This window comes from Poecilia formosa, unplaced genomic scaffold (assembly GCF_000485575.1).
Source record: "Poecilia formosa unplaced genomic scaffold, Poecilia_formosa-5.1.2 Scaffold0, whole genome shotgun sequence".
NCBI lineage: Eukaryota > Metazoa > Chordata > Actinopteri > Cyprinodontiformes > Poeciliidae > Poecilia > Poecilia formosa.
The window spans coordinates 1,460,312-1,486,322 of NW_006799939.1; the positions used below are offsets into that span (position 1 = coordinate 1,460,312).

The window sequence follows — 26,011 nt, forward strand, 5'->3', positions numbered from 1 at the left end:
TATATATATATATATACACAGCTTTTAACATTGTATTTGCGTCACAAAAAACAAAAAACACACAAAGTATAAAGCGTGGATCATTTTGAAAAGGTACTGAAGTGTGTTTTTTTTTTACATTTCACAGCTGTTAAAACCATTTGGTAGAATCCAGAGAGAATCCCAGGCTTTAATTATGCTGCATAACATACCTACACAAACACTATAATTAAGTGGCACATACCGTGTTTGCCTCTAGCTCCTACATTTTGTACATTTTGTCTATTGTTATTCACATCGCATTGTGCAGTATGTTTAGCTTTAAGGATACTGCTGCAGCAAAACCATTTCCCATGCTGGTATTAACAAATTGTTTTGTGAGCAAAAACTGAGTTTAGCGATTAGCATATTTGATAAGGGTACAAAAAATAAAAATAAAAAAGAGACGCATACAATAAAACAATCTATCCACTTCTTTATACTCCTTGGCCTTCATCTGAGACGTGATATTTGTTGAGACATTCTGAGATATGAAGGACTGGATGGTGCATCTTAAGATGCACATATTAATCCCAGATTCAGAACAGTTTATCAATAATAGAAAATGTTTTCTTAAGAGGCACATGTCCTGATTTTGAAACAAATGAAGGGAACAAGAAAGAATGAGCTGTTATTTCTGCACACTGTGCATGAAGCCACACCAAAATCATTGAGTTTTAAAATAGCTGATGTTCCTTGTCCCAACAGTCCTTGCACACTAAATCTCCCTCTAAAGGAGTTTATGCTGTGTGGTTTTGTTGAGCAAACATCCATGCATTGCGTTAACCTTTTTGTGTAGTTGTGTTAGCATGGCTAGATGTATATGTAGTGTCATATTATATCTTGACTAACCACCAAAAGGTCATTTCATAATACCTAAGAAAAAAAAAACATGAAAAAACAGGTATTAATTAAACAAAAAACAAACAAAAAGTTATATAACCTTGTAAGTGGAGCCGGTTTTAATAAAGTTCTTCTCAAGAACGTTGTCAAGGGCAGGGTCCAACTCCTCCCCAACATCTTCAATCAGCAGGGGGCGACCAAGAGACAAACTGTCTTCAAGATGATTTTTAAAGTACTTATGGTTTAGTGACGTAATCTGAAATTAAAAGAGTAAAAAAAAAAAAGATAATTTGTGAGTTACACATGTCCAGACAAAAGAAAATATGGGATTCTATAATGTAGCCTGAATTATTATCAGCAGTAATCAAACTGGATTTTTCTAAGATTCTCATCACAAATATAAGTAAAAACTTACAAAAAGTCATTATGCCCTGATTCTTTTAAAAATATCTTAAGGAAAGCTGATAGAAACACTTTTGGTTTTATGATGTTCAATGTAAGATGGTTTGAAAACTTCTGGTTAAGCTCTGCGCATTGAAAACACTCGTAATGTGCTTTCACAATGCATTCACGCTGCTCAGATATTACCTCTAACAGGTGTACGACCTTGGCTGAGCTCATAATACCTACAGATATACTTTTTCAAATGCGCCGTCCACGCTGGATATTAGAGAGCTAAAAGTAAACAGAATATCTCAAACACAGAATCTGACACTATTTCTTTCTCTAACCTGTAATGCCTGTTACAGAAGAGAGCAAACTCACTATTTTAAACTCAAAGTTAAAATGCTGATATATACGCATGAAAGAATCCAACATTTTCAAATATCCCTTGTATGTTGCCAGATAAAGATCAACTCAAAGTGGAGTAGGTAAATAAGAAGATGATGGTCAACCAAACCTGCAACTCATTTGCAGCTTCTTTGTTTTTAATCCAGATCTTTCCCTGCGTCTGTGGGTCAATAAGCAGAGGGAATCGAGCAGCTTTGGTCACAATTATCCCATTTTGAATGGACAGGTCATCATTGGGAAGGCCCTGCAACAAAGAAAGGATAAGCTCATTCCTGCTGCTATTTATAAGGTTTTCCACTTAATCTTACAGAAAACAGAATATTTAGAACCTTCAAATATATATGCAACAAACACAAACGTGTTGCTGCACAGCTACAGTTTTGTAGCTGCATCCTTAACAGAAACACAAGGAGATTTTCTTAGTAATTTTTTAAATATTTTTTGTAAAGAAATAATCCCTAGTCTTCAACTGCAAACCATTTTGATGGTCTTTTGCCAGATCCTTGACTAACCTGCAGGTTCCACTCACTAACAGTGGGTGCATCAATAAGAAGCTCAGCCAGATTGAGGCCTTTGGCAAACGGGATGCAACGCTGCTTCAGCTCTCGCTGCCAGTCGCTCAGAAGAAGATTACGAAACTCCTGATTAAAGGGGCCAGAATATGAGAGGAACGCTGTGGCCAGAAGGACATCACCTGAAAGACACCAAAGTGACGCTCGCAAATATGTTTTCAAAACCTGAAAAACAGTAAACTGCCTCAGCAAATAAAGATGAAAAAAATTAATGGTTTTAGGTTTTTGTTTTTTGTTTTTTTCCAACGTTTGCCTTGAACAGAAAATTACTGCATACAGTGATATCTCTTCTGATGCACAAAACCCTACATGTTATAAGAAAAAAATATATTTTGTATTGCAGAAATATTGCTTCCATAATGTAAAGTGTTAAATCATACATGCAACGTAACCTACCCACAAGGCGTTTGGTTTGGGCAGCAAACTCTTTGCTCTGTTCTGTCCACCTCTCCTTCTCACCAGCGAGGCCACTGATGAGACTGGACGCTGTCTGCATCTTGTGTCTGCAACGCTCAGCGTCCTCCAGCAAAGTCTGGGGGTAAATGGGCCAACAAACAAGTCAGCTTGGCTTGTTCGCGAGTCTGTCCATCTTTGTCTGTTCAACTGTGTTTTCGTCCAACTGTTTTTTTTTTTGTTTGTTTTAGTTGGATGAACTGTATGCATCGTGGACAAGGAGATTTTTCTTAGAAAAAAAATAAAATAATTCTGCCGCTCGCTATAAATGTTGCCTGTCTGTCTATTTAGTAGAGAACCAAGCACCCAGTGCAAGCCGGGTTATTTCTGGAAATAAGTAGATGATGTACAATTACGTTCAATTTTATCTGTTTCATTTAATCTGAAAGCTTAAATAACCTGTCCCACGTAAGAACAATCACATCTTATACAGAGCCGATTTTTGAATCATTTAACAGAATTAGCTTTTCATTTGCTGCTCAAACATCCTAATGACACTGTTCTGAGAGAAGCAGCAATTACACATCAATAAAGATCAGATTAGTAGCACATAAAACGAAACCGCTTCCAAGTATCTTAGTCCCTTTCACCTGTAGTTATACCCATAAATCTCACCGTTGGTCTCTGGAGAAGAACAGCTCTCTGCTTTAATCACACAATTATAAAAGAGGACTCTGGCTTTGCAGTTTTCCTAATCAGGCAATCATGATGCACACGATTTTCTGTTTACATGCTGTATTTCATCAGAGGACAGACAGTTCTGATAATATAAATACACAAAACTGGCCTTCGGGTGACTCCGACTGAGTCATTCTCTATTTCAGCTGAAGCTCATCCCATGTTTTCAAGCTGCATTTTAAAAGACCTTTTGAATAGTCTTTAACATTACAGCCAACACAAGCATAAAGACACCACAAAATACCATGTTTAAAAAGTAATTCTCAATAGTGTTCCTGTGAGCCATCATGAAGCAAAGTCTGGTTATAAATGGCATCAGGTGCTTGGTGTTGTCTTGACAACGCAGGTATACTGGATTGACCAATTTCTAACTTTATTTTCCAAACTATGCTGAAGCAACAATGTTACACTAATCATCAAGCAATCTATGAAACTGCTTTAAAAACATTGGAAATTTAAACGCTTTAATCATATTATATAGTTAGGCAGTAAATATGTACAATATGTTATTTGTATGTGAAGGATACTGGTGTCAAGAATTATCAGGAAATTGTAAAGTGGCCTAATTCAGCACATATTCAGTAGTAACATGCAACGTTGGGTTACCTTTTTAGATCATTCAAATGTCAAATTGTGTTAATTTACCTATGTGTGTGATGCTGTGTTTAGTTTCATGATAAAACTAAACCTAAGTTTAGTCAGACTGAAACAAAGTTGCCTAAGCTTAAAAATAGAAAGACAATTAAATTTGTCTATATTTTTAATGACAATGATAGGACTTTTCCATATTTTGTTTTCTTTTAAAACCACTGACCTCAATTCATTTTGGAGCAGCTATAGATAGATCAGCAGTCCAATATTTCACTGCAAAATTAAAAACACCGGCTTCAAAAACTGAAAATAAAATAAAAAAAAGACTAGAAAAGGAAAAGCATGGCATACATTTTATATTTATCTCCCACCTTTGGACATTCAGAGACTAAATTTTCTTTCTGAAATATCTCAATTTCTATCTCAGGCAGATTAGATTTAGAGTGTAAACATAAACGTTCAGGTCTTGGCACAGATTCTCAACTTGACTTGGGTCTAAATTTTGACTCAGCCAATCACATCAATGTGGTTCAATGTGAATCCTTCCATAGTTGTTCTTGGTTTACTTTTAGGTTCGTTTTCCTCCTAGAAGATTAACTCCAGCCACAAAATCACAGCTTTTGCAGTCTCTAGCAAGTGCTCTTCCAGAATTGCCCTGGATTTTGCTCTATGTATCTTCCCATAAATCTTTTACCACTTCCCATCCAAATACCATCAAGCTGTCCTCGAAATGGCTGGCCAGGAGGGTCATGTATTCACATAAAGTGCAGTGGAAGTTTTCTGTTGTACATTTTGTTTTCTGTTCGGGTCAGGATGGTCAGTTTTGGTCTCATCTGACCACATATTTCATGTGCACTCTACATGAATGCTGAAACATTTCAAATGGGACTTTTTATGGCTTTTTTCATGGAGATTTTTTTCTCATTATTTACCTTACACTTCACAATTGTGTGCTGCTTTTCGTTGTGTTAGTTTATCAACAAAATCCAATTATTTTACAGAGGATCAAAAAAAAGAAACAAGTAGTTTTGTCGCAATTTACTATTAACACGTTGTTAAAAAATTTAGTATGAATATATTGTGTGTTCAAGGAGTCGATAAAATGCTGACCTGCTTCTCCATCATGGCCTTCTCATACTCTGCCTGCACAACATCCAGCTCTGCCTGTTTGGCATCCAGCTCAGCCTGAGCTTTTTCCAGGTCCACATTGGCTAAGGCCAAGCGACTTTCTTGCACTGCAAGATTGGCCTAATGAAAATAAGAAGGGAAAGAACTCGGTTATACTTGCCATCCCCACAGAAAAAGTTGGCAGAGTTTATTTTTTGTTATGCGTTTACATAAAATATGATATATGAAAAAAGCATAATTCTTTTCATTACAGACTTTGAGTCCCCAGAGCTGGAGATATTCAGATTCAAAAGTCCACCAGTATATAAGAGAGAAAAGATAAAGGAGGAAATGTGGAAGCCAAAGAAGAACTGTAAGAAAACATTGAAAGGTTGCCAGAAAAAAGACAAACACAAGAAGCAAACAAAAAAGAACGATCTAAATAGAGGCAAAAGCAAAAATAAAAAAAATTGAAGTAATGCTTGTGCAATGAATAAGGCACTGAAAATTATTTAGAAACAGAGATTTACTGAAAAGTTGTGAGGTTATCTGTGCTGAAATCTTATTGGTTGGCTTGGCCAAAAGGGAGTCTGCCACTTCCATTCATTATTAATTGACATCGAAAAAGACCATTCATGCTCGTCTGTCTCCCTGTCTGTCGTCTCACAGTCTGGCTGGTTTGCTGAAAAGAAAGCCAGCGCTGAGCCGCAAACCAGAAAATCAATTGCTAGACCATGCTCCATGCTTAAGGAAAAGGTCAGGATGAGAGGCAGCGGGGTTGTTTTGGATGTTGCGGAGCACGAGATGAAAACAGAATATGGGTGTTAGTATGTGCAAGAAAGAAAGTATTAGAAGTAGAAAGAAAGTCGAGGCAGTCGGAAGAGGCATAATGGAAGCAGGAAGAAGGGAGACGCTTCCATTCTATTGAATGTGCAAGGGTGAAGATGAGACACTGAACAGAGAAAATAAGACTAAAAATAAGGCCACTATTACCTAGTAACAGAGAAGAAGAGATGTAAAGGACACTCAGATGAAAAAAATAGAGCAAACAAAAGTCAAAAATTGAACTGTACACTTTTAAAGCTTTAAAATCATTTTCATGCGTTAGAAGATTTCTTTTTGTCAAAACCAGTTCTTACAAGGACAAACTAAAAAAGCAAAACAAAAATTGAGACAGAAAAAGGATGCATTAATCTTTGTATAGAACAAAGCTGAGGTTGGTGGAAAGTGGCCTCCAGCAGCACAGCAAGTAAGCCTCCTTCAGGATGTCTCTTATTGCTACATTTAACTCTTAAGTGAAATAGAGACCACTGCAAACTCTTGCTCTGGTGTTCTATGTGCAGGGAGCTTAAGTAAAATAAACATTTTTTGCATAACTATATTAACCACAATTACCATACTTACAATTAGTATGCTGTCATCTCAAACTATTATTTGCAGGATACTGACACCGTTTTTAGACTTCAACTGTTTAGTTTGAACATGATTCACTGTTATATCTTGTGGCTTTTATGAGAATGATCAATACAGCATCTATCTGAGAAGTGACTGTATTTAAATCTGTTATTGTCTGCAAATGGCTATTTTTTTTTTTACCTTATTACACTTTATCAAATGAAGTACAAGCTGTTTATGTAGATGGAAATTGTCACTTCCCTTACAATCAAACCTTAGATTTATGAGTTGCAGCCTATATTCTTCCATAAGTGAGTTAAAAATGACTCGTATTAGAATCGATATGTTTTTCATGCCTTTTTTTTTTTTCATTTTGGTTAGCCATAATATTTGTACTATATTTTCCATGATAATTAAAGACTGGTTTCATGTTCACAAAAATCTTGCTTCCAATCTCTAATATGGTTTAAATACATCTGAAATCCCAGTTTATCAGTGTCTTCATAAGAAGGTGTTTCTCAGGTTTTGCTGAATGTCTTTATATCCTGCGCGGCCCCAGCTTCCTCTTTCAAATCTCACACTGAGTATTGAAAAAGACTTTGGCCCAGCTGATATTATTCATGCAGATGAGGTGTGACAGTGGCCTGAAGAATAATAATACTAAAAGGCCCTGACGGTGTTCATCCACGTTTCCTTCAAGTCTGTGCTGACCACCAGAGGATATTCAATTTCTTCTTGTGTCATCAATTTTTTCTTGATTTTGAATCAAAAGTTCTGTCTTGTCCCAATTTCTAGGAAACCTAAATTAACACAGCAGTCATGTCAGGTTTTCAGGACATATTGAAAAGTATGTAAAAGAAAAAAAAGGTATTTGATATACGAGTCAAAAATAAATAATAATAATAGTAATAATAATAATAATAATAATAATAATAATAAAAAAAAGACCCAGCTATGGTTTACAAGACAAAGAAAATAACAAAAGTGGCTAAATTATTCCTCTGCTGACTTGATGCAACCTGCACCTGAATGATGGCACAAATTATTTTAATGTCTCCATAACACACAAAACCCTGCCGGGTTTCAATATCTTCCACTTTTTTAGGTTGAGCTGGCAGAGGATGACATCAACACCAAATCAACCTTACTGTATTCTGTGCACCACAAAGTCAGACAACCATAGAGGCTTTTTTTTGTTCTTCTTACCACCCACAGAATAAGACAAAATCAGGACAATGAATGTTTAAACACAAAGATGGCACAGACAGAAAGTGTCTCACACACTGTGACTGAAACCATAACATTGTCAGAGTCATGATTAAATTATTGCGACACCCGTCCCAAGTGTGAATAACTTTCTGTGTACCTCTTTATAGCCAGTCTGTCCCTCATAGTAGTATAAATAATATTATACGAGTTTTATAATCGTATTTAGTTTAGTAGTTTAATAATACTATTTTTAAAAAAGGGTAAGTCAACAAAATTTGTCCAGTCTTTAAAATATTTTTTTTTTTCTATTTCAACAATGCAAACGCTACGAGGTCAAAAGCAAAATGTTTTTCTTGAGTAAGCTTAGATTGTTTGATCTCAACAAGAGCCTCTTTTCCTCCTTTCTACGTGTTTATCCGTTAATCATGTGTCCTGTTTCCTGCTGTACTCTGCTGCTGGTTGTGGTTTTATCACACTGCTGCTGATAAAAATAGGAGACCACACTCCCTGTGTGTCTCCAGGGAGTGTGGCTCAGTGGGATTTCTGTGTAAAATCACAGAGTTAAAGCGGTTGGCGGAAACATCTGTTAATTGGTGAGTTATGCTAGATAGGTTGGTGTGTTCACTTGGATGAACACACAAGTCACTCGGTGTATCTAATTATGTTATGTAGGAAGAAAGAGTTAGGAGTTGGAAATTAAAAGTGTCTGAGCAACAACTGTGGTTTTCTCATTCATGCTCTGACTGCCCGGTCAAACTCTGTAGTGGCCTGCGTGAGTTTACCTGCAGGTTGTTTTGTTAACTTTTTAATAAAAGTAACTGTTTGCAACATGTGTGTCTGTGTGTGTCTTCACATTGCATGATTCATTCAGGTCCAGCTGCAGTCACTGGCATGCTTCATCTGACAACGTTTTAAACGTGAAGCACAAAGTGTCTGATTCACTGTTAAGTGATACAGAATATAAAAGGTTTTTTAAATTTCTAAAAGGTCAACGTGATCTGGTACCGTGACGATAAATAGGAGTTTTTCTGCACTTCAAAATTTTGTTGAGTTTCACGGCAACACGTGCAGCGTCGCTATTGATCAGTTGAACAATGTAACGCTAGGGGAACTGATGAGTTAATAGAAGAAAAAAAAAAAAAAGAGTCATTTTTAAGAAAAGCTGAACATGTCTGCTCAATCTCCCAATGGCTATTTGAAGAATCTTCTGAACCCACGCTTGACTCATAGAGGCCTTGCTTCCATGTCATAAAGTGCAGACTTTGTCCGGCCTAATGTGTCAATTTCATTTCTATCCATTTCAATCAAGTTTAGTCGCGTGGATAACATTAACATCTAAACGGAGTCTTTGTAGACTCATAAATAATACATCAAAAATACAATTCATGTGAATGCACTGAAATGTTAGTCTTAATCATAGGATTTTAAGTGATCACTTTAATGGAAAACTCATTTTACTTTGGTTTTGCAGCGATGGCTGAAATGAACCCTGTTTGGTTTTTTATATTATTTGATGCCATGATGTTTGACATTCAACTCAATATCCAGGCCTTTTTGTGTTTATAAATATCTAAATAAGTGCTCCATTTACTCTATTTTTCATTCTTTCATTCCCATAATGTCTCTTTCTGAGAATGACATCTTAAAAGTTTTATTACCCAGACTGATTGCTCCCCAGATTGTACAATAAATCATGAAAGTGTGTAGTTAATGTAGCCTGAGGTTCTCCTGTGCAAAATGAAAAAAAAAAAAAAAAAAAAAACAACAAAAAAAAGAGAAAACACTTTGCTGCATTGTAATTGTGTCTTATTCATAGAATGCCTCAAACATTGCCCAAGGAGCATCGGTCCAGCTGTTACGTGAATACATTTTTTAGGAAAGTATTCACTATTTTATTAATACAATTTTAGGAGGTTACCCCAAACCTCCTAAAATTGTGGTGACGTCTGCTTCTTTAAGACGTTGATTTGTCTGAAAATATCGTTTTAATTTCTGCAGCATCAATAAACGTGATTTACCTCACGTACATTACCTTCAAGGGTAAAACTTCCTTGTTGATGGAGAAGAAGGAGGCCATGGCTTTGGTCCAGGAGGCGAGGCCAGCAACATTACCACACACCCTTTTGGCTGTTTCAATGTTGTAGTCAGGCATATCAAAATAGGGCTGCAGCAGCTCCACCGTTTCTTCATTAATGGTGTCTTTGGGGAATTGCTTCAAAGGAAACAAAGATGTTAGAAAAAAAAAATGGAGGTGGGATATTATGATGTAGGATGGTTTTGATTGGGACAGAAAAACAAATCTGGACCTTCTGCTTACAGCAAGAAATGTAAGAGACAGAACAGAAAACAGGATACATGATTCATTAAACCCACAACTTATCTCTATAAATCACATCTGCGCAAATTTTATGTTTTTTTTTTTTTTTTTACATCTACACAATGTAATTTTAAAAGTGCACCTGCAAGCTGCCTAGGAAGTTTCCAGCTGTCATGAGTTTTAGAGACTCCTGCCAGGAGGGAGTGATGCAGTTTTTCTCCGGATCGATCTTCACGCTATTGACCCTCCTCTGGAAGAGTAGCAGCACACAGTCCATGATGCGCATGATTAGGTGGGGAGGCCGTCCAAGTGTCCGTACAGTGGCGATATCTGATGGCTTGATTGTCTATGTTTGAAAAGATAAAGTAAACATCCAAGATATGTTTTTATATAAACGGGGCAGAAAAAGATGGATAACATTTCGACTGAAACTCTTATCCTCACTTGCAGTTCTTACTACAATGTAAAGGCACCTAAATTAATGGTGCTTCCCTATTTCATCTGGTAATGTATCTGCATTTAAATGAGCTTTAAGCTACATAGTTTATGCTGTTGGACAATGTAGCCAGAAAGCCATTGCCCTCATGCTTCGCCAGGCTTTCTCTGAACGTGACAGGAATGAGGTGGAATTCATGAGTTGGACCTGGATGCAGATAATGATCCGAAAGCAGATTAAATAAGTAAAAAAAAAATATGAAAACACATTGACAAATGAAGCATCATCACAGCCAAAAGACAGACTCAACCTATTCAAAAACAATTAATGATGGGGGTTTTAAAGAGGAATCAGGGTAAACTCATGGAGAGATACAAAAAAAAATCATGCGATATATCTTTCTACAGCAACTCTCACCATCATAAGGTATGAATAGATCAAACATTTTATTCTTGGAATATTTATAGTTTTTTTTCCTGACCATTACATTAAATAACCTATGTTTTTAGAGTGTGATGTATTGTGGCTTATGCGCATTTCATCAATTTTAAAACCTGGTGCAACGCAGAACTTTTTTCTTCTCTCCCATTAAATAAATCACTATAATTGCAGTTTGTTTTTTTTATCTCTATACATTTCATAAAATTGCAGTGGAGGTAATTACTTGTTTGGATGTTTTTGCCAAATTCTTTACTCAAAACTTTCAAAGCATAACACTCTTTTGAGAACACAACTTAAGCTCTCTTTATCTTATTCTCTTGACAATTTCTTCAGCATCTTCAAGTAAAAGCAACATATGATTTCCCAACACAGACTTTCAGGCACGTTAGGGAATCTACTCAAAAGAAAAACTATCATTAAAAAAACAAAAACAAAACAAAAAACAACTATTTTTCTACATTACATCTTTGAGCTCCCTATAATATACAACTGATATATTGGCGAAACACTGAGCTTTTGCCACTGCCATTTAGAAGGCTCAGAGGCTTAATCTCAAGTCTAGGCAGAAATGGAATAAAATCAAATACTGCAGAAATAAACAAGTTGGCAGAGGTTTACTACACTGGAGGACACATTTGTCTATAAAAATCTGTTGTTCCAACAGAATATACAGCACATGGCAATAGTTATCTTGAAAGGAAATGGTTTGCAGTGTTTGTCATTTTCATTTCCTTGGAAAATCACATCTTGCTCATTTATTTATTTTTGCCAGCGGACAAGCCTCAAATTTTATACACCGACTTACATCGTGATTTGCAGGACCATGGCATCGATTATTAATACCCAAGAGTCTCATCTGTTTTAGTTTGACGCAACGTGTCACACGTAGTTCAGGCATTCATGAATGAATGCCAGATGCTTTATTATTAAGAACAATGTGGGGGGGTAAAAAAAATAACCGTGTAATAATGTGTGAGTGCTATCACCTTCTATGATTGCCAGGTCATTATCTATTGTGCAGCCCTTTGGATCCAAAACAAATAATCATTATCTTCAACTGTTTTGTTGTGCAGTCTGCAGACTGAAACTAATCTGTGTTAGCATTTAGAACAATTTGAGTCTGGACTTTATTCACATACACAAAAACAAAATTAAATCAGTCCTCCCATGAAAAAAAGAAAACAACAACAAAAAAAAACAAAGACAACAAAAGCCAAGGTAAAACCTGGTAATTGCATATTGCGTATTAACTGTTATGAGTGCCATGCCTGTAGTGCAGCCTCTGCTTCCTCCAGAGCTGGCCGTGCGGCTTCCAGCTTCTCCTCAGCAATGGCCTTGTCAGCCGAGATGCTGTCCACAATGGCTTGAGCCTTGTCCTTCACTTTCTGTACTTCGACCTTTACCCGCTCTGCCGCCTGGGCTTTTACCGTCACCTCTTTGAGAACCTGGAAGAAAAATGAGTCATGTCCATGAGTATCGCCAGTGTTCACTTTTGACCACACAGCAGGGCGAAAATGAAATCTCGCACCATAACTGACTAACACACACGTTTAAAATAATGTGTGGAACATGGTTAAAGTTACAAGCCAAGACACAAATCAAGCTATCCTGATTAAACATGGATTGTTGCAAACCTTTCAGCAGAATCACGTCACACAAAAGCTTTAATCGTAGAGCATACTCTTAAATGTCTGCATTTCCTGTGAGAGGTTTACATCTGTTGTAACTGGGTACCCTCTTCTGGTTTTAAAAATTCATTAAAGTTTCATGTGGCATCAGAATTCCAACTTGGAAAAATGTCTTGTTAAAAAACTAAATATTTAAAAGCTAAACAACCTGATTTTTATAAGATGATGAGATTAGGGAGATTTCTGACCGGAACTTTATGTTATGCTGAAGTGTTTTTTTTTTTGTTTTTTTAAAAATATTATTTAAAAAAACAACAAGAGAGAGACAAAGACAACACAGGTTTATTATTTTTCCATTAACACAGACAAATATTTTGGATTTTATCACCGATAAAGCATGCACAAGCACATAGGGTACAAACTGAATTTCCCAAAGTAAATATTTACTTAAAAAATGGAAATGAAGTCATAGGTTCTCTTCCAGCTGTCAGAAAAAATACCTCTTTGAGAACCTAAAACAGAAACCACTCAGATGTAGGCAAAACAAATCTGCTTACCGTATCGGCCTTGTCATTGGCAACCTGTAGCTCTTTTTCTTTCACCTCCAGCTCCTTGCTCAGAGCTGCTACTGATTCTGATGCCTCTTTCAGCTTTTTCAGGCCAGTGTTCATCCTACACAGTAAAAACAATCATTCAGATTTAATGCAAATTCTGAAAATTTGTGGCATGAAGGTTACGGTGGTGTGGACGGAAGCCCATCTAGTATGAATCTGAAAATCAGGACAAATGATTGCATTTGTAAAGTAGTTGTAAAGCTTTAAGCTGACCCGAATGACTTCCTGTTTGAATCAATCTCTGTTTAGCACCAGGTAATTGAAATACTTGGGCATTACACGTGTGTTTCATCTTTTGTGTCATGAGTCCGATTTTTAATGTCAAGGTAGCTCCCTTCAGCAGCTGCCAATAAATCTCAGAGGTTCTTGGGAAATAATCGTTAAAGAAAACATTTCATGTTGCTTTCGTGTGTGGAATCTCTTTCAGTACTTGATGCACTTCATTTGGTTTTTAAACAAAATTAAGCATGAAATAAGATCTGGTAAATGAGCATGATTTACCAGAAAAAAATTAATTTCTAACTCACAATTTGACCCTATCGTGTTGAATATTACACTGGAAATGATTGCAGTTTGAAATAAGCTGAAAATTAGTTTACGTATGACTACAGTAGTGAAATAAGTTATAACTGAATTATGATAAAAGTAAACAAGAATTGTTGTTATTGCTTGAGGTTACACATAGATCACATTTGTTATCATGCATGGGCACTTTATTAACACCATATTTCATTTATTCTTTACTCTTTACCTGTTGGCCAGTGTCTGGACTTCAGATCTCTTCTCCTTATAGATCGTCTTATAGCCTTGAACGAAGGACAGGTAGGACTTGGGTGTGACATGGGTGGATCGCCGGTATCTAGGTTGAGTTAAGATCGCATTAGAATAAATTTATGACATATTAAGAAGTCGCAAATCTCAAATTTTTAATTTACCTATTAAGCATCTTCTTCAACTTGAATGCACAGTTAAAAAAACTAGCATATTATATTATCTTTTTAAAAAAAAAAAAAAAAAAAAGATCAATTGTTGAATAAAAATTACAGTCATCTCTTCATGCACTCTTACGTCAACTATTTGGGAGAAAGGACTAGAATAACAAAATTATTGTTACATGTTTAATGTGCTTTTTTATGTCATGTAAGGTTCCAAGCTTAAACAGCCAGTGTGTTGAAATGCTTTACCTCTGAAAATACTCCACACACTTTTCTGCAACACCGTCCTGGAAGGAGCCCATGCACTGGACTACCTGGTGTTTGATCTGCGTTGAGCACTCAATATCATACGCAGACAAGAAGTGCTCTGAAACTGAATGGCAGAATGCATATGGAAAAAAAAAGTGTGAATCAGTCAGAATAAAACATAAGAAGGAATAATCTAAAGCTGACATGCCAACACATAAATGTAGCTCCAAAATTCAAACTTTAAGACGGGCTGGGTCTAACAGCTGGGATGAGTTTCAATTATTGACTTTTTCCCCCGTCGTTTGACGTATCAGCAGAGCTGGATTTGAGTGAGTCAATAATTTACAGAAAGAAGATTTAAAATGTGACACAAAAGTTGGTGTAATTGGTCGTCGTCGTTCCCCAAAGCTGTCAAATTTTTTCTGTTTTTATTGCACCTTAGTTTTGGTGGTAAGGATCAATGCGACATCTGCATGCTAATATCCAGTATCATCCTTACTCTAATCTTAAAATGCTTCTAAAGGCTGACAGTCAAACTCCAACTCTGTGGTTCAAGCACTCTTTTGAACCTTATAGACTTCACCTTCACTTTACTTACACTGTCCCCATAAACGTCAGTTTCTTTTATAGATTTTATTCATTTTATTTATTTACCATTTTACAAAGGGGTTCGCCAGCGTTGGTGGTACTTGTTCATTCTCTTTGAAAATGATAGGCTCCTGCATAGAGATTACTTTAAATTCTGAAAAAACAAATATTGACGAGTGGTCCAAATATTTAGAAAGCTTTGACATAAAGTCAAAGCTCAGTAAGTTTTAGAAATCATAAACATACCAGCATGTTCAAAGCAGCGAATACAATGAAACACTATGTATATTTAAGCCAACAAATGCTACCAACGAATGACATCCATTCACACCGTAATGAGACGTCGCCCTTGTGACGTACCTGCAACAAGAGCATCTTTTGGCCAGCGGCTAAACCAGTCCATGGTGCAGCCAGATATCAGTGCTGGAAACTTCAATGCCCTGTTGCGAAACTTTTCTCCAACGGGCGAAAAGCACAAAACAACATGGAGATTGTGACGGACCCGTGACATGAAGTACTCGTACAGGTTTTCATTGGTCAGTGGTCGCTTTGGAAACTCTCGCCGCATAACAGGAATGAGGTCACTGAGGATTTCATCCATCTCATCACGAGCGAACAAATTGGACACCTAAAGATAAAAAAAATATACACTTGTTTCATTAAATTAGCAATAATGCAAGTTCATATCTCTATTGCAGAATTGTACTAATTGTTCATCTAATCTTAAAAAAAATTCATGTGCATGAAAAGGGACATTTTTTGTTTTGTTCTATTTAACTACAGGATGCATTTCAACTTATTACATTAAAAAAAGACTGAAATTAGGATAATGTATTCACCTTCTCAAAGCAAATAATTGTTCCCATTTACCCAGAGAACCTCCAAAAAGCAACATTGTTTTAATTTTTAAAAAATTGATAAATTGGGCAGTGCAATTCCAAAATGACATGCTAATTTCAAGCATTACGTCCACAATTGTAAGCCGTCAGGAGAGACGTGCGACGGGGTTGTCTCTGTCTGACCTGGTTGACCGCTCTCTCAAATGGAGCTTATTTTTCCATTTAGTTTCTTATCTCCCAAGAATCTGTGCAACACAGTCAACTCTCCACAAAACACAAACCTGTTATTGATAAAACTGTGCCCAGTCACAATCCCTCCTATTCCTTGGTCCCCACTTCAATTTACCTCCCCTGTTAAAGCATATGCTGCTCAAATTGCAATTCAGAAAAGGAGGCAGAGAAAGAGTCAAAGAGAAGAAGAAGGAAGAAAATAAGGACTCTTGTGCTATCGTGGAGAGGCAAGCGGAGCATCTTAACTCAACAAAGTTATGAACAGGAATCAAACGAACAGTACAGAACATATGAAGAAAAAAAGCTAATTGAAATGATAGAAAAGTCCAAGTGGTTGGGAAGATTATTGGTGGTGAAGGAAAACATTGAGCGTTTCATGTTTGTGATTCCAACCTCTCCAGATGATAAGACGTTGTTCATGTACTCCAGATAGGACTCATCTTTGATTTCGTTGTCGGTAAAGATGAAGCTGACACCTTTCCCCTGCTGACCAGCTGTTTTGTACAAGTTTTTTAGATCATCCAGCAAGTTAGTGGTGTTATAGGAGCTGCAACATTTAAGCAAATGCAAAACTTTTGTTAGTCAAAATTTCAGAAGACGGGGCTTGCAGCAGACTTCTTCAAATTCATTTCATATAAAAAAAAAGTGAGGAAACCTCAAATTTCAGCTTTTATTACTAGTTGGTTGTCCGTGCCTTAGGGACTACTGGAGTAAACTTTGTTGCTTGTTAAAAAAATATTTCTCTACTGGTACATAGACGGGCATCAAAAGGAGTGATAAACAAAAACATGGCACTTTTTTTCTATCCGGTTTATGACACACAGACATTTAATTTAGACATTTAGAAAAACTATTAAAAAATACCTACAAAAGAAAGTTGCATTTTCCAAATACTTTTTGCACAGAAAATGTAGCCCTTTTAGTAGTTTGGAATTTACAAAGTAAAACAGAGGAAAAACAAGATGATATTTGTGATAATTGATGATAATTGTTGTACTTACTATTTTGTATTTAAAACATTTATTGACACGGTATGTAAATACATTTTTCATTTACATAATTACTAACTTAATTTGTGTTGCTCAGTTCATTTTAACTTATTTTTTGTCAATGTATAATCCTTTGTTGGTGGGTGAGTGGGAGAACCACAAGTGTTTCTTTAACGTATCCTGGTGTGTAACACCTTCGAATGAGAAGCGGACTTTATAAATAACATGATTGCAAAACAACATTGCCATGACATTAAACTGTCTGCCACTCAAAGCTGTCATAAGAAATAATCAAGAGCAAACTGTTCTGAAGAATTAACAGACTCATAATTTAAAGACGCAAAAAGCTAAATAAATTTTCCATTTAAAACAGATTCCACTTTACCAGACTAAATAAATGTGTACGGGTCTTTTGTATGCTAGAGAAAAGAGTAAGCAGAAGAATATAAATAAATAAAGTAAACATGCAGCTGAAGTGCCTGTTTCCCCTGGAGATACTTTGGCAAGTCAAGAGGAGGAAAAAAAAGGCTCATTCATATTAATAGCAACCACCAAACCCAGTTAGAGACTTAGCCAGAGGGAAACATGATGACCACAAGTGCCCACAGGGAACATGTGGAAAAACCTTTGACAGCCGCGGACAGTAACAAAGAGAGTGAGATAAAAAAAATAATACAATATTTATTGAGAACAGGGAAAAAAAAAAGTTAATAAAATATAAGGTTGTTCTTTTTCTCATAAATAAGTTCCAACAGCAGATGAAGAAGGATAAGGGATGCAAAGAGCTACAATAAATAACCAGATTTCAATTGTTTTTATCATGATTGAAAAGCTAAAGTCGGAGGTTACCTCAGACAAAACAGATTTTTCAACTTTCTCATGCCACAGATGTTGGAAATGAATACTGAAATTGTGGTAATGAGTGCGAGCGTTACCGTGTGAGGGTTATCTGGAAGGTTTTGTATCCGGCTATGAATGAGGCCAACCTGATCAGGCTCTGTTTGCCAGAACCTCCAACACCCACCAACAAGGCATTACCTCCTGGTGTCCGAATTATTCTTGATACCTGCACACATAAACCATATGTAAACATGCAAAATAAAGATGACATGCAAGTAAAGTCATATTCAGTAAGTTAAAATATCATTGATGAGTTAATTTATTTCAGTAACTCAATTCACTCAGTGAAACGCATTACACAGTCTATTTGAGAAATTCTTCCTATAATCGGAAAAATATAATTATTATATTACAACTAATGAAAACCAAGACATTTAATTTCTCACAAGATTATAACATTACTTCAGACCAATAAAAAAACTGTTTTGTTTTTTTATTACAGGAATGTGGGGTTAAAGACAGTGTGTTTAATACAGGAACACGTTGCTGTTTTCAAAAGGTATTTTTATTCTGACAAACAACCGTCATCAGTGTGCATATTCTAACTTATTGAACATGATTGTATATCGCATTGGTACAAATGTACTGAGCCCGTATATGAGATCCTTTTGGAAATTTGTAGCATCAGTGAAACATTCAAAAATGTAAAAAAAAAAAAAAAAAAAAAAAAAAAAAAGAATAATAAGGGAAAAAAGGGTAAATGTAATAAGCTTTTCAGCAGAGACATGGGCTTGCTATGCCCCTTAAGCAAGAAGAGAGACAAAAGTGGGTAACAGGAAAACCAAATTTATTACAGGAAAATAGCTTTGCTTGATTCTTTAAGCTTTTAAACTGCATGTCATGAACAGGCTACATTTAAAAATCTGAGAGTTGGGGAAAGTTTCAATGTTCTCTAGGATGTTTACAGTTATACTGCTCATTTCATTTATAAGGGTTAGCTATTTACTCATGCTAATTTACTCATGCTAATCCCTAATATGTAATTTCTGACCTCCGCAAGCATTTTGCCTTTAAGTAAATAAAGGAAAATTAAAAAAATAAAGGGAATTCATGTTAAGCCTCACAGCTGTTTAACAGGTCTTACATCAAACCTGCTCTTAATATAAACAACTAACCTTTGTACACAACACAAAGTTCCTCATTGTAGCTATAAATTAGCCTTCACGTAAAATATACAGGTTTAAATGATGCTGTAGGGGTCACGTTTTGATAGTGTTTGAAATTGTGCAAAAAGAGCAATGATCTATGTATGACTATGTTCACCACATAACGGTTGATAATGTACCTTGATCAGATGTGTCATCGCATCCTGAAAGAAGACCATGTCCATGCCGGTACCCCTGATGCTCTCATTATAATGACACAGGAACATATTTAGACGCTCCTTTAAACTCTCAAATGACTCAATAGGCTCATACACCTTGGGTAAATCAAAGTCTGAATCTTCTGGTTCCTCCCCTGTGAGAAAATAGTTTCACAATAATACAATTAAATGTCAAAGAGAGAATATGGGAAATATCCCCTAAAAGAATAATGGCACGTATTCATGCTTCATCGGTACCTGTAGCTTCTGGTGCATCTCTTAAGAAGTCGACAAAGTATCTGTCTACTCCAAAATCCACCGTATTCCTGAGCTCCTCCCCCAACTCGTCTCCCACCAGCTTCGCCAGAGCTTGGTCAAACCACTCCACGTCATCAGGCATTGTGAATCTATCAGCTATCACACGTTTGCACTCGTGCTTCCACAGAGCCAGCAACACCTGGGAAATTATTGTTTTCCGTGAAGACAGAAGGATAGCAAAGATTACTCAAATCAACTGCAAAAAAAAAATAAAAAATAGGAGCAAAGTCAAACTGGGACATGTCTTTGAAAGGAAGGAACTCCTTTAGTCCAAAATGAGTTTGTATATTAACTTAGAAACAAGTACCAGCCCCTATATTCTGGTTGGTTTGTTTTGTTGACTGAATGTTATGAGTTTTGCCCCAGAGCAATCTGAGTTTGGCTGGGAGCCACAGCAGGGATGTAGGACAGTCTGAGCTAGAGTATAAATTTGACTGTGTTCAATTATTCAGTAAGGCCACATACTAATGTAGAGTGGGCCACCTCAGCAAGAACTGAATTTTAAATGCCGATATTTCTTATTTCTGTTTAATCCATCTCTACCAAGAGACGCTCGTATATCTCTCTAGTATTGTGAATATTTCATCTAATAGTATATCATGCTGTTTTACTGCCACTCTATATCTTTAAAGGAGACTTAAAATAGTTATTTTTTTACAGACTTCTGAATAAATCAAACCTTTGCACAGGGGCATGATGAATATACTTTACATCTAAACATGACATAAAAATCTAATAGTTAAAAAGAACAGCTGGGAAGACGCAACATAAAATCCACCTCACCTGGACCGAGCTGACTACCTCAGCGGTAGTTGTAAGCATCCCCTGCCATACCCTGGACAGGTCTCTCAGATTGAAGATGTAGTGAAACTTTGCAGGAGTCGGAAGCATCTTAAGCTTTGTGATCTGCCAGAGACGTCGGGTTAGAGACACCAAGCGATGCACAGTGCTCTGAACCTCGTCGCTGAACTCTCGCCGAGCGCAGAAGTAGCCCTCGCCAATCACACCTGTGCAATGAGGGAACCGATTGTGGTATTATTATACATTCTTTTCAAAGACACAGGATCTAGAATGCATTAGACCCCAACTCTTTTTTTTTTTTACACCACTTTATTACGGTGTCAAAAATTTTTTAAACATAAATCATTTTGAAATGACATCGCTGATGCTTTTCACACCGTTTTACTAACCAAATATCTTATCGATGGAGGCATTGGAGGGAAGTGTGCAGTTAAAGACAGAGAACTGCCTTTTCAGCCTCTGTGGAATGTCATTGCGCCCTCCTCCTGGATGAATCATGGCTGCCAGGAACTGAACGTCAACAATATTGGTGAACTCTCCCGGCTTCTCCAGGTTGAAGAAGCCATTCTGCTCCATCAGCTGTCTGACAATCTCATTGGTCACCTAGGTACAAAAAAAAAAGCAAAGATGATGTCATTACAAATTCAAACTTTATCATCATGAAGATGAAATGTTTGGATAGAGCCATTTCGGGACTGATTGCTAACCTGGTCTCCCCATTCATTGATGACAGGCATGTTGATATCATCTATAAATATTGACATTTTCTTCCCAGCAGGAGGACCATAGGTCGTCCCCATCCTCTTGTCCACGAAGCTCTCAACCGTTCTCTACAAAACAAGCCAAGGTTACTAGGGAATGCTACTAAAGACGAAGACACAAATGAAGGCGAGAGCTGACACAAAAGCAAAGTTGTTGTTTTTTTTTGTTGTTTTTTATTCTAGAAAATGAAAACGTAATGAAGCAGTAAGTTATATTTCTGTTAAGCTGTTGAAGACTACTTTGAAGATCTTTACCTGGAACATGAGAGGTGTAGTAGCAGAAGAGAAGTTGAGACTTTTTCCAATGTGGCTCTCAGCGTCATAATTTGACATGTAGCCTTTGATCATGACGGTCTTGGCTGTTCCTTGCTCTCCAATCAGCAAAACAGCCTTTGAAAACATTTGCATTTGAAATTAGTTTCAAGTCCCCTTGAGGGAAACATCTCAATAAGAACAGAAAACAATGCAAATGATGTGGAGAAGAGGCATTTACTGTCTGTTTTCACTGAGCAAACAATCGTTTAATTTGACGACTCTGTCCTGATGTCTACTGTAGAAAGCAGACACGCTTTTTGTGGGTTTTACTTGTGATTTATTTTTCGCATTTTAAAGTCAAATGTTCTAGTTACTTCTATCCTCTCCTGAGGACATTAGCATAAGCTCAATGTGCTCAGGAACAGATAAAAACATGCATTGGTTTGCAGGAATTTGGTATTAAAATGAGGCTGACTAAAATTAAAGAGAAAAATGAATCTAATCCTGAGGTGTTTAGTTCCAAACACACCCAGAGGGAAGAAAAACAACAATCCAAATGAAGAAATAATTTTCTAATAAAATCACAGTTTAGTATTTTATTTAGCTGTCTATTGGCAACAAGGCAGCACGTAGTCCTCTTTTATGACATATTGACAGTGTTGTATCATATAGAGAATTTCTATTTATCCAATCTCTCTAGATAGTCCAGATTCTTGGCTTCACTGTGCCCTCTTCTCTTCTTTAATATCTATTCGGTCCCCCCCTCCACCCAAACTGAATAAATGGAGTCAAATCTGCGATTTGATCTTTCCACACTTTTCAGAATAATTAAGCTGTTTTGTGTCTCTATTTTAAGGTTTTCACACATCTTCAGCAGGGGTGCTAATAAATGAGATTCACACTGTTTGTGCTAAACATTTCTGCCCACAGTTGTCTCTTCATCTTGTATCACATCAAAAATAAATGAAAAAAAACATATGCTGATGGATGAACAACCTACAGACAAAAATATTGCATCTGACATTTCAGATTAGTCTTGAGGTGAAAGCTTGTTGCACACAGATATTTATCGTTTGTCGTTTTTTCATTATTTAATTTAATTTTTTTTTTTTTTACCTTGCCCTGCTTTGCAATAGTCTGAATCAGGAAGTCTGTTCTAACATTGTCGACATTGGGGACCAAAATAGAGCTGTACTCTGGGGTGACTTCAGACGGATAAAAGTATTCTTCCACCCTGGTGTTCCAGTGGACCCAGTGGCCTGGAAAGACACACATTTTTAGAGAGAAATGATATGTGAAAATAAGCACTGAAGATGAGGTATATATTTTAAATACATCTTTTAAACATGTAATTTTATCATATGGGACTGTAGGTTCTTGCTAACTTACATAAAAATAAAACAAAACAGAACATCAAACATATTTTCTAGCCTTTAAAAAAAAAAGTGTGAATTTTCTGACATCTGATCCCAAATATGTGTTTATACTTATATAATTACCTTCTGATGTTACATAGTAGTCAAACATGGTGTTGTCACTGGGTGAAGGAATGTCTGGTAAATTTAAACAGATACTGTCATTTCCTCTGAGCCAGGCCTCCATCTTCCTTCTGTCCTCCAGCTCAAGTAAAGCCCCGCAGCTCCACATGAGGGCAAAGACGTAAAGTCGCTCCAGGTGCTCCAAAGATAACTCACCACAGTGTTCCTGAATAGTGAAAATGTTCTTGAAAAAAGTTGCGCAAGTGACTTTCACTTCAAAAAGGTTAAAATTGTAAAATAAAATTAAAAAAAATAGGAAAAAAAAGAGGCCAAATATGTTGGTTTTACTCTCAAGTTTTCCACAGTTTGTTGTGTTTTAAACTTCTTTTACCATGGATTTTATTCATTTTCTTGACTAATCAGTCTTATGTCAAATAGTTCCTAACCTAAAGACGACATTAAGTACAGGAATGCTGGTTAACTGCCTACTTTAAAAAGAAAATACTGAAATATCCCTCGGTTTGTTTGCTTCGTTTCATACCACTGGGAAATGAAGCAAACATTTGACTGTAAAAAAAATGTTTGCTTCATTTGCAAAAATTTCACTGACTGTGAAAAGCTAAAAAGTGATAATGACTATTAAAAAGGAAGGTAGAAACATATCTCATTAATTGAGGAAAACATGTTAAGCAAATGGCTGAAGTACACTTCAAGCATTGGTTAGTCACAGTGCCCTGCTTTATTGTAAAAAGGAGTCCTAACAAACAAACCACTGCCATCTGGTGATTGAACTACTTTGAAAGCAATACAGAAATGGCACAGGTTTCCGTTTTAGTTTAGACAAAAACTGAGTCATTTACATTAATCATTTGTGCTAAACAAAGTAGAAATCTATAATCTAGAGTGAAGAGTGCCCTCGGGACCATGACTGGTAAACACAAGCCTAATGTTAATTTGATAATGAAAATAAATCATCACCAAGTGTGCTATACTGTTTGTTATTAAGGGATTGTTAAATTTTTTGACGTTACTGCTCAATAAAAGATCTAAATACAGGGTGTTAAGCATATGATTAATTTAAGCTTTGCCGAAAGATGGTTGTCTAAGGCAAAAGGTAGATTTTGCCCTAGAGCTGAGTGATTTCTCCAAGGATTTCCCCAAACTGAATAGATGGCAGAGAATCAACAATTTTTAAGGTGAACTTAAGAAGATTATCTGTTTTTTTGTTTTACACCTCTCTTCTGTTTTCTGCTACCAATATATAAAAAAAATTAATGCTACCTACTATCCCTGCATGAAGATAAGTGTGGCTTTCTTCACGTTTTCTATTAGGTTTGTGCTAAAAACGTTTCATCTCAGTTTCATCACACTGGAACATTCAGTAATAAAGATGTTGTTTGTCTGAGTATTGCCACTTCTGCAGATATTTCATCATAGATTCTCAGATCTGCGGTTTGACATGTTCTTCTCTCTCAAGTCCTCAGGCGGTTCTGTCCCACTTGTGGTTTATCTTTTTGTTCCTAAAAAAAAAAGCTTAATTTCTTTCTTTTATTTTGCCTCCGACTGCTTTAAGATTATCTTTACTACAAAGTAAATCATCTAACTGGGGTTAGATGGTTTCTGTGACTTAGCTGTTGAGCTTTAACAGAAACTTAAAAATATGTACATTGTTGTCATATTTTAAAATGTATATTACCTTTGGGGGAATTAGTCCCTGCAGCATGTTTATGCATTGCATGATGACAAAGGCCTCCAACATTTCCATCTTGAACTCCAGTGACTGCAAGCTGAAGCAGTACAGCTCAGAGAAGGAAGAAGAGAACAGCTTTCTCAGTACCTTTGCCTCCTGCGGAGAGCGTTTCTTCAACCAACCCTGGTAGGAGTAAACACACATATGAGTGGTTGACACTGTGGAAATTTGAAAATTTTTATTCATATTAGCTCAAAAATGTCAGTGTAAACACTTTTGATAAATATGTCCTAAACTGTTTATAAAACATGTAAAAAAGTGCAGCTCCAAAAGCTGGTTTGTATAAGCCAAGCAGCACACTTCCTACACTCGGTCACTTTTTTAGGTAAATGCTCTCACTACTGGCCTGGAACCTGTTTGACCCTCAGAGCTGCCTTAATTATTTGTGGTATAGATTCTATAAAGAATCAGAAAACAATCCTGAAGGTAGATTTTCAGTGATTTGGATCTATATTAAACATGACAGCATCAAGCAGTTGCAGCAGATTTGTTGACTACATCACCATGGTGTGAAATTTGTGTTGTAGTAAGTGTCTATTTGAGCTACAATTGCCTTAAACCTCTGATATTCTGATATCTGAAATCCTACAATCATTCAGGAGAAGGGGTTTAAGTTGCTTTGGAAAATACAATTCGAAATAAATTATTTACCTCCAGAATTGGGCTCCAGCTGAGAACTGAGGAGCTCATGAACACCATGCCATTACGTGACACGGTGGCTGGGGAAGCATTGTCAATGTTATGTGGCTCAAAAACCACCTTGCAGTTGGGCGCCATCGGTATACGGTCTCCATTTGCCAATGTCAGAGTTTTGTTGTCGTCCAAAACAGAGTTTAAGTTTTCAATCCAAATGGCATCAACAGGTCCGTCTAGTACAATCCAGATGTGCTCTCCTAAAAGGGAAATATGTTCTTGTGTGAATACAGTTACATAAATAACATGTTTCATCTATTCAAAAACAAAATATCTGAGGGGCCCCAAAACCTATGGGATCTGGGGTACTACCTTGGTAAGTTTGGCCCTGCTGGTTAATTTCATTTATTTTAGGTTTTTCTTTTCTTGGACAATTTAATACACTATCAAAGTCTCTTAGGGTAGGTACAAGGAGCAACATGGTGTTGGGCTCCTCAACAGCTTCTGAACTGTCAATAAGGGAAATTATTTCTGAATGACAAAATGTTCTGACCTTTTTTTGCTCTCAAAGTTTTTCTCCAAAGTGTAGAAAAGATGCCATCAGTCCAGTCATTCGTGGCTACATCCAGTCTTCCAAACATCTGAGGCGCAGTGATGGCTTTGGGGTTCATACGCATTTCTCTGTGAGGTTGACCACACTCTGCACAGAGAACATGCTGACCAATTACTTTTCTGTAGTTATAAAGCACTGATGGTTTCTTATATGCTAAACTTTGAAGTAACTGGGTTTTTTTTTTGCCCACAAGGAACATGTGGGTCTCTATACAATTCAACTCATTCACATCAACATGGTAATTGATACTTCATGTTACAAGAATAGTTTGGAA

The 26,011-nt window shown here is 36.5% G+C and overlaps 1 protein-coding gene across 1 annotated transcript in view; it reads right to left on the reverse strand.

Moving 5' to 3' along the window:
- dnah5 (dynein, axonemal, heavy chain 5) overlaps positions 1 to 26,011 on the reverse strand; it is an 86,050-nt gene that overhangs the window by 21,334 nt on the left and 38,705 nt on the right. The window contains exons 47-71 of the mRNA XM_016668436.1: positions 25,678 to 25,824; positions 25,143 to 25,384; positions 24,438 to 24,614; positions 22,763 to 22,967; positions 22,380 to 22,522; positions 21,264 to 21,398; positions 20,955 to 21,077; positions 20,637 to 20,850; positions 20,230 to 20,453; positions 19,387 to 19,585; positions 19,111 to 19,283; positions 17,861 to 17,991; positions 16,330 to 16,483; positions 15,227 to 15,494; positions 14,279 to 14,402; positions 13,846 to 13,953; positions 13,038 to 13,152; positions 12,121 to 12,297; positions 10,118 to 10,321; positions 9,691 to 9,870; positions 5,058 to 5,195; positions 2,622 to 2,757; positions 2,166 to 2,347; positions 1,763 to 1,897; positions 962 to 1,117 (exon numbers count right to left, since the gene is read on the reverse strand). Coding sequence (XP_016523922.1) covers positions 962 to 1,117; positions 1,763 to 1,897; positions 2,166 to 2,347; positions 2,622 to 2,757; positions 5,058 to 5,195; positions 9,691 to 9,870; positions 10,118 to 10,321; positions 12,121 to 12,297; positions 13,038 to 13,152; positions 13,846 to 13,953; positions 14,279 to 14,402; positions 15,227 to 15,494; positions 16,330 to 16,483; positions 17,861 to 17,991; positions 19,111 to 19,283; positions 19,387 to 19,585; positions 20,230 to 20,453; positions 20,637 to 20,850; positions 20,955 to 21,077; positions 21,264 to 21,398; positions 22,380 to 22,522; positions 22,763 to 22,967; positions 24,438 to 24,614; positions 25,143 to 25,384; positions 25,678 to 25,824 — 4,190 coding nt within the window. The remainder of the gene's footprint in view (positions 1 to 961; positions 1,118 to 1,762; positions 1,898 to 2,165; positions 2,348 to 2,621; positions 2,758 to 5,057; positions 5,196 to 9,690; positions 9,871 to 10,117; positions 10,322 to 12,120; positions 12,298 to 13,037; positions 13,153 to 13,845; positions 13,954 to 14,278; positions 14,403 to 15,226; positions 15,495 to 16,329; positions 16,484 to 17,860; positions 17,992 to 19,110; positions 19,284 to 19,386; positions 19,586 to 20,229; positions 20,454 to 20,636; positions 20,851 to 20,954; positions 21,078 to 21,263; positions 21,399 to 22,379; positions 22,523 to 22,762; positions 22,968 to 24,437; positions 24,615 to 25,142; positions 25,385 to 25,677; positions 25,825 to 26,011) is intronic.